The 13,974-nt window shown below is 33.9% G+C and overlaps 1 protein-coding gene across 1 annotated transcript in view; it reads left to right on the top strand.

The window, feature by feature from the left end:
* Positions 1-1,249: 1,249 nt before the first annotated feature.
* The window catches only part of LOC111695999 (uncharacterized), a 13,858-nt gene continuing 1,133 nt past the window's right edge, over positions 1,250-13,974 (top strand). Inside the window, exons 1-21 of the mRNA XM_023465507.1 lie at positions 1,250-1,317; positions 1,403-1,486; positions 2,432-2,477; positions 2,878-2,937; positions 3,092-3,172; positions 3,621-3,698; positions 4,366-4,515; positions 4,665-4,705; positions 4,914-4,968; positions 5,498-5,575; positions 5,811-8,294; positions 8,472-8,573; positions 8,941-9,022; positions 10,194-10,310; positions 11,294-11,420; positions 12,130-12,217; positions 12,402-12,503; positions 12,577-12,681; positions 12,924-12,992; positions 13,047-13,151; positions 13,802-13,921. Of these exons, the coding sequence (XP_023321275.1) occupies positions 1,301-1,317; positions 1,403-1,486; positions 2,432-2,477; positions 2,878-2,937; positions 3,092-3,172; positions 3,621-3,698; positions 4,366-4,515; positions 4,665-4,705; positions 4,914-4,968; positions 5,498-5,575; positions 5,811-8,294; positions 8,472-8,573; positions 8,941-9,022; positions 10,194-10,310; positions 11,294-11,420; positions 12,130-12,217; positions 12,402-12,503; positions 12,577-12,681; positions 12,924-12,992; positions 13,047-13,151; positions 13,802-13,921 (4,191 nt within the window). The 5' untranslated portion in view covers positions 1,250-1,300. The remainder of the gene's footprint in view (positions 1,318-1,402; positions 1,487-2,431; positions 2,478-2,877; positions 2,938-3,091; positions 3,173-3,620; positions 3,699-4,365; positions 4,516-4,664; positions 4,706-4,913; positions 4,969-5,497; positions 5,576-5,810; positions 8,295-8,471; positions 8,574-8,940; positions 9,023-10,193; positions 10,311-11,293; positions 11,421-12,129; positions 12,218-12,401; positions 12,504-12,576; positions 12,682-12,923; positions 12,993-13,046; positions 13,152-13,801; positions 13,922-13,974) is intronic.

Below are 13,974 nucleotides of genomic sequence, written 5' to 3'. Positions count from 1 at the left end.
TAAAATTTAAGACGGATCAGCTGTGACAGCTTGTTCTACGTTACGTTTTCATTTTACAGCTGTGCTGTATTCTACAAAACAACAGCTGCAATAAAATCGAATATTCGAATTTATCTTTTTGTGATTCCATTAAGCTATTGATCTCAATTAAACTCTCTTCCCGATTTTTTTTGTAAAATTCTTGTTGATTGCACAATTGAATTGCATTGCATCCACTTTAAGCTTCAATTAAGCATTTAATTCTGGAATACTTAGGATACGTGTTTGGTGAGTTAGGTAATCCGTTACAATCATAGAACCAATTAGTGTTAAAGAGAATTTTAAATTGGTCCGTGTTGTCGAAGTGTTTTATATCAGCAAATCAATAAAATACAATTTTTTCGAAAAAAGATTATAATTTGTTGAAAAATGACAGCAGTTCATTTTTAAAGGCCGTCTTATGTTAATTCCATGAGAAAATTAATTATGCGGCATTTTCATCATTTCCGCGCCCATTTGAGAAGTGAAGCTGTGGAAGAATAAAAGCCGTTAATATATGACTAATCTAATGTTCCTAGTGTAGCCGAATTATCCTAAAGAAGCAGTTCATGATTTAACATATCACAACACAAATTTTAAAATGAAAATGCCATATTTAAAGCCAAATTTCATGATACCATTTGAAACATGCTGGCTCGACTCCTCTTTTTTTCTAACGTACTTACTATTACAATATTTGCAAGACCCTCCTATCAATTTTGTAAATGCTTCTCATATTTAACACAAGGACTAAGTTTGTCATGTGGCCGTAGCGCCCGGCCCCCTAGCCTAGCCGCAGCTCACGGCCCGGAAAGTGTCTTAAGCTAATATTATCCTTTATTTATAGTAATTGTGGTGAAAATTGTTGAAATTAAAGGTCTGTCCTGGCTGCAGCGCTCGGTCAAGAAGTTATCCTATCTTAACCTAACCCTGAATTTATGTAAAATTTATATATTTTTTGTTGAAAATAGTTCAAATCTAGGTCATGTACAAAATTGATAGAAGGGGGGGGGGGTCCAAAAATCGTAAGATGGGACGGACCCGAGAATATTTTTGGACCTTACTTCATTTGTGAATTAAACTTTATGCGAATACATTTTGTTTTTACTGTGTATACTGTATAGGTAAGGATTAGACAATTTATGGACCGAGCGCTGCGGTCAAGGGACTGAGTGCAGCAGCCAGGGGTTCATCTTCAATTTACAATTTACATCTTATTTTGTTATTTCAGAAACCATGCTACTAACAGTTTCAAGAAAGTAAAACTGCATCGACTATTAGAATGGACTTCACGCTCAAGTAAATATCTTTGATTGTAAAACTTTAAATAAAAAAATATTTTATTTTGATGAACTGGTCACAACCTAACTGATTGAATATCTAGGCTTGCAATCCCGGATTTGGGATTGAAGCGGGAGTTTAAGGAATCTAAATCCGTGTTAATTCCTATTAAAACTTCAGATCAAAGGTAAGAGGGGTAATTGCTTGGTAATTTCTCATATTCAGTGTTCACTAGGACGGACCCCATATTCATAATAATTATGAGCCAAATATTTTCCAAATGTCAAGTTCTCAAGTAAAACTAAAATTAGGAATTAAGTTTGAATGGTTATATTATAATTTCCGGGGTACTGAATTGAATGAAGTGGCCAATTTCTTATTCATTTAACCATAGGTACAACTATAGGTCGTAACTATCTATCGATCTACACTGCTCTGGTAAAGCGTAACCATAGTGTGACTATGGTTCTACCTATGGTAGAGCGTCTAAGAAATTGGCCAAAGGTAAATTTCCTAGTATATTAATTGAAATGTAGTTCTTTTAAAAAATTGAAAGGAGGGGGGGGGGTTGAGAGGGGTCAAAAATTCTTATATTATGACCGAACCTGTAATGAATTTGAGCCAGTTTAGATGAACTATCTATTGTCGATTCAAATACTGTAGTTATCATCTATAGGACATGGACATTGGACAAGTCCTGCGTCACAATAAGATACGCTGTTGAACTGGCTCTTAGACCTGGCTCTAATTAATAAAATCCATTACATTAGGCCCCTGGTTGTTAATTTAGTAATTCCAAGTTCAAACCTTAGGATAAGGCTGATATGGATCAATTTACTTTTTGTTTTGATTTTAAGTTAAGGGGATAATTTTACATTTGGTGATTTTGTTTTGATTTTGTTTTGATTTTGTTTTGATTTTGTTTTGATTTTGTTTTGATTACATTTGGTGATTTTGTTTTGATTTTAAGTTAAGGGGATAATTTTACATTTGGTGATTTTGCCAAGTTTTGTTTCTTCTGGAACATCAGAACTATTTACTTAATTCTTTTTAGTTTCAGTTGTAATGCATTGCTACGATATTGCGAGTTTCTTAAATCTTTAATCAAGACAAATTTTTTAAATTGTTTTAGGGTAAAGTTTAGCCTGAAACTGGTAGTTGATAATGTTGCTGTTGAGGTAATATTTTTGTATCTTTGTTTTCGAATCAAATTAACTTTGATAATGTTTAATACCCGACTAAAATCTCAGCTAATGAGAGATTAAAAAATACGGATTAACTTAAACTGAAAAGTTTTCATTGTGAATATGACCGTTGTAATTATTCCTTAATCTAAATCAGCATAAGACATAAGAGTGATAATAAAATATAGTGGTCAATATTTGCAACAAAATTATAAAGAAATAACCGCGAAAAATAATTCTTCTTTTCTTAGTTGTCAGAGAAGATGTTTTGGCAATATTTGTTAACAAATTTAAACCAAGACCACTGAAATTTAAATACCACATCACATTTAGAGTAAATGATGAGAGGGGGAGGGTTAAAAACTTTAGTTAACATTAACATTTTTTATTCAAGGGTGAGACCAGGTTGTGCTTAAGTGTATATATCTGTTGTGAACCTACAAACCCGACTGAGGTAAACTCCAGAAAAAAAAGGGAGGCTTACAGTCTTTCAACACCACTCAGGAAGTTTTTAAAATCTAGGAAAAAGATATCAAAGGAAAATCAAAATTAGTTTTTAAAAAGTAAAAAAAAAGTATATTTTCTGTAAAAATGTATATTTTGTTTAGGGTGAATGGCAATGTGTTGCAAGTGCGGAAGTTACGATAGGAGAACTCACGAGAAAGTTCAATCATAAGTTCACAGAAAAGGAACCATAATTAAAGATTTATTAATTAATGTTTTCTTATAGCCAGGGGTATAATTATTTGTTATTACCCTCCCTGGTCAGAAGTTCATGGGTGGCTGGGTTACAACTTAGGATCCAGATATTAAAGGAATTACAAAAATATATTGTTTTAAACTAATTTTAAGGCTGAATTGTTTCGTTGTTTTTGTTTGTTTGAACAATGATAAATGCTGAAAATTATTTTGAAAAAACAAAAACATTTTTATGAACAACTATCATATAATTTTGAGTTAAAAAGGAAAATATTTCTAATGGTGAATGAAGTGAATAGACATTGAAAAAATACCTGATATTTAGAGTCTTCTGAGTTAAATTTGGCCTGATATTTAAGAAATGTTTTCACTTTGATAAAAAATTAATGACTTAAGATTTAAAATTATCATTTTTGATTAATATGGTTGTTATCCAAGGAATATGAGTGGGGGTTTGCCAACTTTGTTCCTTGGGATCAAGAATTCTTTAGTGAAAAGAATGGTTTTGTTGACAAGGTAAGATTATACACATAAGGTGGATAGAAAGGAGGAGGTGGGTTAACAGCCCTTCGAAATACATGAGTCTGTATGAACATTTTATGGTTGTTTGTTAATCGTTTTGGTTCGTTTTTGAGGTTTTTAAAAAGGTTCCACATAAGGACAAGTTTTACACTTTTTTCTTACACTATGCCTAGAAATCGTCTTAACCTAACCTAACCTGTAAATAATACAAAAATAAACAGCTGGCGTAGGTCCGATATTGCAGTAGGTCAAAAAGTTAGTAGGTCAGCAGTTTAGTACTGGGGATATTGACTATAGACGATGTAACATTACCATTCAAACTTCAATATTTAAAGTTTTAATAAAAAAAAAATAACCATGTGTACCTGGTCAAAAGTTAAGGTGAGATATTTGGAGAATGGACGGAATTTTTACCGTTCAAGTGATTAATTAGATCATTTTCAGGTCCACTATGTACCAAGCATGGCATGGGACATATTCGACCTAAAAATGATAATACAGAATGAATGAGGTTAGTCAAAAAATTCCGACTCAAACTCTAAATTTCAAAAACTCAATCATTGACCTGATACATTTATACATTTACATTTTTTAAAATGCGATACTTTTTGGTTCTTTTATTGTGATTGTAAGAGCTCAGTATTGTGAAAATCTTGTTAAGTGTGGAACCATGAATGTATCCGCCTGTATCCGAGCCTTACCTCCACAATTCACAGCCTCAGCCTCAAGTTCTAAATCAGCCTCAGTCTCAGCCTCAAGTTCTAAATCAGCCTCCATCTCCGAGGATAAAAGCGAAGATGAAGCCTACCAGGCAAATAGAAACTTCTATTTTTCTTTTTTTTTAAATTATTTTTCATGCATTAGACAATTTTATTTTCATTTTGAAGCAAATGAAACCATAGAACTTTTAGAACTTTTCCATCAAACTATTTTTGAAAAATATAAGATTTTTTGTGTTAGGTATTGATTGATGCTGGTCAAGAAAATCACAGCTTAGTCAAGTAAGTTTATTTGTTTAGTAATTGTAAAAAAAAAAATCTGGGTTACCAAACTCTTGGAAAAAATTACACCCCTCACCCCCATACCATCCCATGCTCTATGCTTTAATCACTGAATTGGGTGATTAAATGAAAAAGTAACAGAAAATGAAGCCTTATTTTGAATTTTATTTCATATCAATCTTTCTCTATTATTTCTCATTTCTTGTAGGTTTACCCGTCTCAAGAATACTAAAACTAATGAACTGGAATATCTTTACAATCCCGTAAGTTATTTTTATTTCAGCATTTTTAAAAACAGAAAATTTACAGAGTGTCCCAACAAACATGGGAATCAAGTGACGATTTTGCGATTGTCTTTTTCAATAACTTTTGACTTTGTATAACTTGATACCTACTGAGAAAGCTGTAATCCTTAGGAAGTTCGCCTGCTAGAGTTTATAAGTTTTTTTATGGTTAGATTGCATACTGTTGTATTCAGTGAAACAAGAAATTTTCTGCTAACAAACAAAAAGTTAATTGACCGTCTTCAGTGTTGCCTTTTCTTTTATGTACATCTTGCTGAGACATTAGACACATCATTACGGCTTTTTACTGTTTTCATGGTTTGAATTTTTGGGTTCATGGCTGGGCAATCCATGTTTATTAAACCAGTTGTTTACAACAAGACTGAGTACAGCGCGTTCTCTATTAAAAGCACTTTTTATAGTTCTACAATTTCTTGCTATAAACTATGTTTTAATTTGAATTTTTAAGTATTTATCAATTTGTAACTAAAATTAATGTTTTCTTTAGAACAATCCCAAGAACAAGCACAAGAATATGTGTCTTCAATGGAACATGGCAATACAAACTTTGGAGGGAGGAAAGAAGGGAAGGGTTTAATTGATAATATATAAATACAATAAGTATTAAGTATGCATCAAATTTAGAACAATATCCTCTTCTAGCTTTTGAAATATGGAAATTATGTATTGGCCACAAACATTAAAGTAAGTGTGCAAAGTCACAAATTTAAATTCTTTAAAACCAAAAAATCATGGAATCATATTTTTATAATAAAAATTTAATAATGAAATAATTGTTAATTATCAATTTGCCTCTTAAGGATTTGCACATTGCAATCTGTAAAATTAAAGAAGAGAAGCCAACACCCGAGTCCCAGGAGAAGCTATTACTAAAGCTTGAACTGTTGATGAAAGATCTAGAGATATTGTTAATGAAATATACAAAAATAATGAAAGAGCATGTACCAATTACCAACAACCCTATGTGGGATGCAGCTGAGTACTCCTTAAAAGATCTTGTGCTGAAAACTGTGGTGGCCAAGGAGAAGCATGTTTTACCAGCCCTGCATGAATTTTGTCTTGACAAGGCGAAATGTACAGAATGCCCAAGTAGCAAAAATTCTAGTTGTGCAATTGGTAATCCTCCTCCTCCATGTGTTCTTAACCCCACAAACTTCAACACTGAAGGAACATTTGGCAGGCTTGTTAAGATGAGCTTTTTAAAACTTCTCAAGCATGAAGATCCAGAATACCGAAAGCAGAGCATTTCTGTTTTTCGAGAAATATTTATGTCCCCAGTGGCAAAAAACAGTGACATAAATGAAATGAAGAGTATGCCATCAACTGAATATTGGAACATCATGATCAAACTTCCCTATTTCCATGTTGTGAAATATTTTTACCTGAACGCGGCCCTTTTCTTAGCATGGATGACAGCCTGGGATCCAAACATATACATTTATGTTGCCGACCATTTTTTGGGTAACACAGAAAAATTCATGTCTGAAGTCAAGACAGTTCAGGAGTCTCATTTGTTCGGAGAGCACGGTTTGTTTGGAATGTTTGATTTAGTTGTTTATTTGTTAATCACATGTATCAAAGGAGACTTTTGTGAATTTAATCTAAATCTGTGGATGTTTGAACTGGATATTCTTCAACACCTGGCCAACTTTGGAAATGATGATTTCTTCTCAAAACCTACCAAACATTTTTTCAAATTTTCTGAAAATGTTTGGAAGGCCAGATCATGGTATGATGTGGACAATAGTTCAGTGACTGACAAGTCCACATCTACCAAAGTAAAGGATTGTGAAGTATGCAGGAAACCAGGGGAATTCTCAACAAATATCCTCATCAGGCCCAGGGAACGTTGGAGCTATCCAGTTGACAAAAATGACTTCAATCAGTTTCAAAGAAGCCGGGTAGGAATCTGTTCAGAAAGTTGCTTTCTCTCTGCAATTTCAGGAATGCTCCCACAGTTGCACTTCTTTACCAAAAACCTTGGAAAGGAAATTCTTAGGGATAACTATTTATCACAAGAACTTAAAGCAGCTATCTTAAGCAACTGGAATGGCATTAAGTATCTTACAGTTCGAAGAGGAATAAGTGTCTTAATGATGATTTGGAATGTCTGGATTGAAAAGGGAAAGGTTGTGAGAATGATAGATAGTGAGGATGCAAGTATAAGGCACCACTTTAGTAAAATTCAACAAACAACAGAGAATGTAGGGTATGTCAACAAGCTTCTGGTTCATGGTGAAGATTTCTCATGTGACCATAGATTGATTTGGGAAGGCTGTATTGATATGGATGGGTTTGATGCACTTTTCCAGGGACTGCTGCCTTCACTGAAAACTGGGATTGGTCATAAGAAAAGCAGCCTCTTCATCTGCCCATCTGTGGACATAGTATTTGCGGATAAATATCATGATGTTTCAGTACCATGGGATTCACCAGAAGGGAGAAGTGCAGACATAATCCCACTTGTTGTTGGCTCTTTTCCCTGCAAGTTTCTGAGGGAAAATTGTTGGAAACTCCGCTTTGTAGGAGATCTTGAAGTAGCCAGTATTAAGTTGGGCTTTGATACCAACTGTTTCCTTCTAGTTTTTACCTCTGATTATGCAATTAGCGGTGGTGTTATTCTTATTCAGAATCATTTAGGCAGATGGGTTGCCTTCTTACCCCACTCTAAAGATCACTTTCTTCAAATCTTTTACAGCAAAGATGCGGTTGATTGGAGTAACCTATATAAGAATTATTCAAAAGAGATAGCTGCTATGCCAGTTAAGAAGCAAAGATCACTGGAAGCTAATGAAGTTTCATGCGTAATAGAACAGAAGATAGGTATTTTGCTTACCTCGCTTGCTTGTGAGCCCAGCAAAGTATCAAGAGATATGTTCCCTGTTGTCTACAGACAGAGCAAGCCTGAAGACAAGCTGAAGTTTCTTGAATCTCATCCTCAGTTGTTTACATCAATGCATTTGGTTGGCTGTCCACACAAACTATTGTGGAAAGGCATTGTTGTTCAACACAATTTTATGAACAGATCCCTTATTCGTAAATTCAGTTTTTCTGGAGTGGCCTATCTATGTAAGGAGACATGTGAACCTAACTTTCGTGATTCTGCACCACCTCCATCATTTTGGAGTAGCATGCCTGAAGAGCTGACTGTTTTTCAGTTTGATTCATTTGAATTCACGCTGACTAAAAACCTCATAGGTGTTAAGCACTATATGTTTGTAATGGACATTGGAGCCTTCCCAGACATTTTCTTTTCTTCAGGGGGAATTGCTTTTTTGTTTCAGGTAGATTTTTTATTATTTATACAATAATTATTAAAAACAAAACATTGAAAAAAAATAGGTTTTGATTTACTTTGCTACAATAAACCACCATTTTCCCTTATATTTCGATGTTTTTTTACAAATTAAATGGGAATGGTGCATTGATTTGTAATAACACCAACATACTGCATTTTTCAGGACTTCAAGCTGGTCTATACCATAGTATTAAGAAAGCCTGGTAAGAACAGGATGCTAATTTGTGATGTCTTGACAGGGGACCCATGTTCTATTAACAAAAAGGTTAGATCGGTTTTTTTGTAAGAAGAACAAAAAACAATTATATAAACTTCTTTTGTTTTCACACATTTCTTGCTGGACAACTGAATTTTGCCATAAATATTTGGATTTTTGCTAATTGGCAATCTTTTTTGCAGAATATTTAAGTAGATCACAAGAGCTTTCCAAAAATTTATGAATTGGGTATCACAATAGGCAAATAGATAGGCCTCCAAGGTCTAAAGACCTGACCCATATTTTCTTGAACCCTTCTACAAACGTGGGACAGGAAAACGTAGGACAGAACAATGTAGAACAGGAATAATGTAGGGGTATGGAATTGCATCAAATATTTTCTTAAATGAAATGTTAATTTTTTTTTTATTTCTAGAGTCAGTTCACAAACCATATGAGCTTTCAATGGACAAATTTGAAATGCCAATACAAAACCAACGGTCTGAAAGGGGCTTCAGGTACTCTCTTTTACATTTAAAAGGGATTGAATTAGATATTTAGATCATAATTGGTGGACAAATAGGGTTAGTAAATATAAAGTAAATAACTTTTTTCTTCAATGTCCTTCTGTTTTGGTTAAGATGTCTAAAAAATGTTTACTCATCCCAATATGCGCAAAAACATAATTTTTTTCATTTTTTGTTTTGTTAAACATTTGTAAAATTTTCGAAAATTTGACTGATGTTGAAAAAACACAGAAGTTTGTAGAAATTTAACAGCTTGTATTAACTTTTGGGTCGCATTATTTATTTATGAGAAATTGACCCCACCACAAATGCCAAAAGAAGATAAGATTAATATAAAGAAATCTAAGAAATTCTGGTCTAACTAACAAGAAACAAAAATTTTTCCCCAAAAAATGCTTACCTTCAGAAAAAAATGGTGCCATGACAAACTCCTGACAAGACGAACTCCTGAAATTATGAAATTTTTCTCTGAATGAAATATGATAAAATTCATAAACTTTAGGAGAAAAAATCCGCAAATATCCTAGAAAAAATTCTCAATCTTTAGTAATTTGAATATTTTTCAAGCAGCAAAGTATTACAATGATCAGACACTTTCTGGGCCGAACGCTGCGGCTAGGACAAGCTAGGGGGGCCGAGCGCTGCGGCTAGGACATGCCAGGGGGCCGGAGCGCTGTGGCCATCGGTTAGGTTAAGTTATGACACTTTCTGGGCCGAGCGCTGCGGCTAGATTAAATATAAAGTGAGAAACATTTTTTTAAATTTGATATTATGGGTTTGTATTTCAGAAGTTTTTATTTTCAGGAGTTTGTCTTTCTGGAGTTTGTCTTTCAGGAGTTTGTCTTTCAGGAGTTTGTCTTTCAGGAGTTTGTCTTTCAGGTGTTTGTCTTTCAGGAGTTTGTCTTTCAGGAGTTTGTCTTTCAGGAGTTTCTCTTTCAGGAGTTTGTCATGGCGCCTATATAAATATCATGATTTTTAAACTGATCTTTTTATTTAGAATAAATCACAATTTTTTTAACTTAAAGAAATATTTTTTGGAAAATAATTTTGCGAATTTTTGCTACAGAGACCATGCAGAAAATTTTGAGAATTGCCTATCAATCTCTAAATGGAGGGTTGCTCGAAATAACGTGTACATTCCCTTATATTTTATTTTTCCAAGGTCTGTTTGAGCTGATAACAGATAATAGTTTTGTTGTGATTACCCTGCCAAGTCATCATATTGAGCTACCGCTTTGTGTTAGAAACCAGAAGAGAACCGTTGCAGATACTTCATTAGGTCAGATTCAAAAATAATATCTATTTAACATTTATGATTCTGGTTTGTATTCCTCAGACCTGGTTTAAGAATTAAGCTGACAACAGCTTTTGTGACGCCATCAACGGATGCCAGCCCTTAGACTCGGCTTAAGTAGTTAGGCCTGGTCGGGCCTGATGAAAATAAAATTGACCTTGGTTAGTTTTAGAGGAGAAATAGTGTCAATGTTGAGTCGTTTTATAATCGAAACCCGAAATTCGCCAATTCCAACTATTCAAATTCCACCAATTACAAAATATAGTCCAACTCTGAACTGTAGTAATTTATTCCCAACTTATTCTAAAGCTTGAGTTTAAAATAGTCTCGATGACAGCTTACTCTTGTAGTTTTATCTAACTGACTATTTTCAATTGTTGTGTCGTTTTTTTTTACCCAATTAACTTAGAAATAGCTTGAACGATTGGACCCACATTTTTTGTCTTTTATTAATTGTTTTTTGACCGTTAATAGGGTTCCGAAATGTTACTTTAAGTTCTGTTTGAAAGTTTTAAGTTAGATGTTTATTGTGTAATTGTATTTTTACAAGGCAATGATGCATGTTTTTATGAACAACATAAACGCTCTTAAATTTTCTGGGCTAAGTTTTGCAACATTTTGACTTTGGGACATATATATTTTGGATATTCTATTTGCTATATTTTGAAAATACGTCAGTTTTGGAGTAATCTGCCAATTACATATTTTTGATGTATTATTGTTTTGATTGTTACTGTTATGATTTATCATTACTGCAAAAAATATATGAATTGAAATTCTATATGAAAGTTTTAAGATATGAAATGCGTAAATTGTATTACAAGTTTTACAAGGCAATCATATTTGTTCTTATTAAAAACACTAACTCTTATTTTGGGTCGAATTATTGCAACACTTAAACTTTTGGGCGGGGATAGATATTATATTTCGAATATTTGTTGTTTAAATTGACAAGTTATAATGTTTAGGGCCAGTATTATGGCAGGGAGGAATGATCTTCATGTTTTTGTTCCCCTGTGAAGCAGATTCTGTTACAGGGTTGGATCAACATTCATGCTTTGCTTTTAACTTCGCAGGAGCAGATAAGAGTTCAGGGTAACATTATTCATTAATTTCTAAATTTTAAGGTTTCGAGTTAAATAAAGGGATTTTTTAGCAGACGAAAATCCTTGAAAGGGTAGTTATGGATTCTAGAAGCAGAAAAGACTTATTCATTTTCATCTCCTTTCATAAACTTTTTATCTATCTATATATATAAAGCTGTTATCTCAGTTTGTCGTCTGTTTGTTTGTTTGTCCGATCATAAATCGGGAACCCCTGGACCAATTTGCCTCAAATTTTGATTAGGGAACTTGGGAGACCCACGGGAATTTAGCCGGGTTTTGAGAATTTAAAATGAGTGGTTCAAATTTTACAGCTTAAATTTGTTTCCCGGTAAAATCGTTCAATTGCGGGTAAACGGCAGGAGTAACCTTTAGTAACCTTGGCAGCACTGGGTTTCCAATATAGTTAATTATATTTCTAAAGAAACGTGCAAGTAACGGATCTTCTGTCATGAGTTCACACTGTACACGGCGTACACAAGTGTCTAAACCCTGTTTGGATCGATTTAACCGCTACTCAAGAGGTTTACACAGCACACAGAGCCTCTACTCGATGAACAGTCGAGAGGTTTCAAGGGTACCGTTGTAACTCGGGCATTGTCCTCTTTGCATGGAGGTTCATTTAAAATAACGCTTACAATTCCAAAAGTAATCAAGAAATTGATTTCTAGAAAAAAACCTACCCTTGGATATATTTTCAGGTTTCGGGCTAGAGTTTACGACCGCGTATTTCCAATATCTCTGGGTGTATACATAAATTCCGCCTACAGGACACCTTCAGGACACCAGGTACAGAGGGGAAAAAAATGATGATTTTTATGGAGGGGGGGGGGGTAATTCTTAAATGTATGTAACCCTGGGTAATATTTTTGTTTTGTGTAAAAAGTTTCACTATAACTATGGAGACGGTTTTTTAAAAATAAATTTAAGAAATTTTAGTTTAAAAAATGATTTTCACAGTTTTTCTTCAAAGGTGTATGGACTGAATGGATATATTACTGGTACTATTCCCTCCGAGGATTTTCGGATGTTTGACGTAAAAAGCGAAGGCCCTCACACATTTGTTGCCCTACGGGTAAAGCTAATTTCATAGAAAATATTTTTAATTAACATGAAAGATATGTTATTTAAGTGTGGTTGTATTATAGGTTTCTAAAAAGCTGGTAGAGAACGCGATCGGCAGATTTAAAAAATGCTACTTTTTCAACTTTCATCTTCATGACTTCACATTTCTCAATGCGGATTTAACACGGGTAAAAACATATTTTTTTGCTTCTCATTTTTTTTCATATACGATAACGGTAAGTTTCTGATTTCACTAAAAAAAAAATTAAAGTTTGAATAATGAAGGGTTAGGAATAGGATTTTTTTTGGAATGGCTTTACAAGATCACTTTTGTTTCTGCTACTCTCATTAAATGTTTTTTTTTGCTAATTATATTTATAATCTTTTTTAACTTTATATGAATAAACGTACAATTTTATTCGTTGATCAGGACATTTGCTACTTTTTTGGATTCTTCCTGCCTTTGGGTGAAACAGTAGCGGATAAGATTAAAGATGAGGTAAGAAAACCCAACATCCCTGTTCCCTACCTACCTACCTACCTACCTACCTAGGTTGAGCTGAGCTCTAGGTTTTTAATCCTGAAGTATGAGGAGAGGATTGATTGCCTGGTTGGATTCTATCCTAAAGAGCAGAGTAAACGTATTCAGCTGATTCAGGTAACACAAGGGTGTATATTTTTAAGAATTACCCCTCTCCGTCCGGGGGAGGGGGTTTGCAGTTGTTTATTGAGGATCTGGGGAAAAATGAAAAATTCCATATTAAAAGGCAATGTTTTTCGTCTTTATACTTTTTACCCATTAATTTAATTTGTTCTCATAAAACATCACTTATTTTCCCAAAGAGGGGGAGCGATTTTTTTCAGGAAAATAAACACCCCTGAGTAACCAATGAAACTAGAACCATGATGAGAGACACGGTGTTTGTTAACATTTTACTGTGACATATTTTGACAGCTGCACAACTAGTAACACATATTGTAAACAATGTTTTTGATGACATATTGGACTCTTTGCTTTTATGAATAAAAAAATATTTCTTAGCAGGGTATAAGGGCAGGGTCTCGGCAATTTTTGCTTTTTATAAATGTTGTTGCCTAAAAGTTTAATTAGTTCTAGAAGCTTTCCTAGTACGTCTCGTGGAACGTAAATAAACCCAATCCACCTCTTCTATTTATTTTACATTATCAAATTAATTGAATTAAATTACAATTTAATTCAAAAGTTTACACTGTGGATATCGAGTTCAATTGGCTAAGCTATAACCATCCAGAAATTGTATCCTCTTCTATTGAACCGATCTATGTCAGGCCCTGAATGGTAAGGATGATCTGTCCCTGCGATCCCATCTTCGGAAGCTGACCGCTAAACCTAAGAAGGAGGAAGTTTCATTTTCACAAGCCGCCATAGACATTGACAACAGTCGAGAGGTTTCAAGGGTACCGTTGTAACTCGGGCATTGTCCTCTTTGCATGGAGGGTCA

Source organism: Eurytemora carolleeae, unplaced genomic scaffold (genome assembly GCF_000591075.1).
Source record: "Eurytemora carolleeae unplaced genomic scaffold, Eaff_2.0 scaffold102, whole genome shotgun sequence".
Lineage (NCBI taxonomy): Eukaryota > Metazoa > Arthropoda > Copepoda > Calanoida > Temoridae > Eurytemora > Eurytemora carolleeae.
The sequence above is the reverse complement of the archived record's forward strand: the minus strand, read 5'-3'. Positions and strand labels throughout refer to the sequence as shown.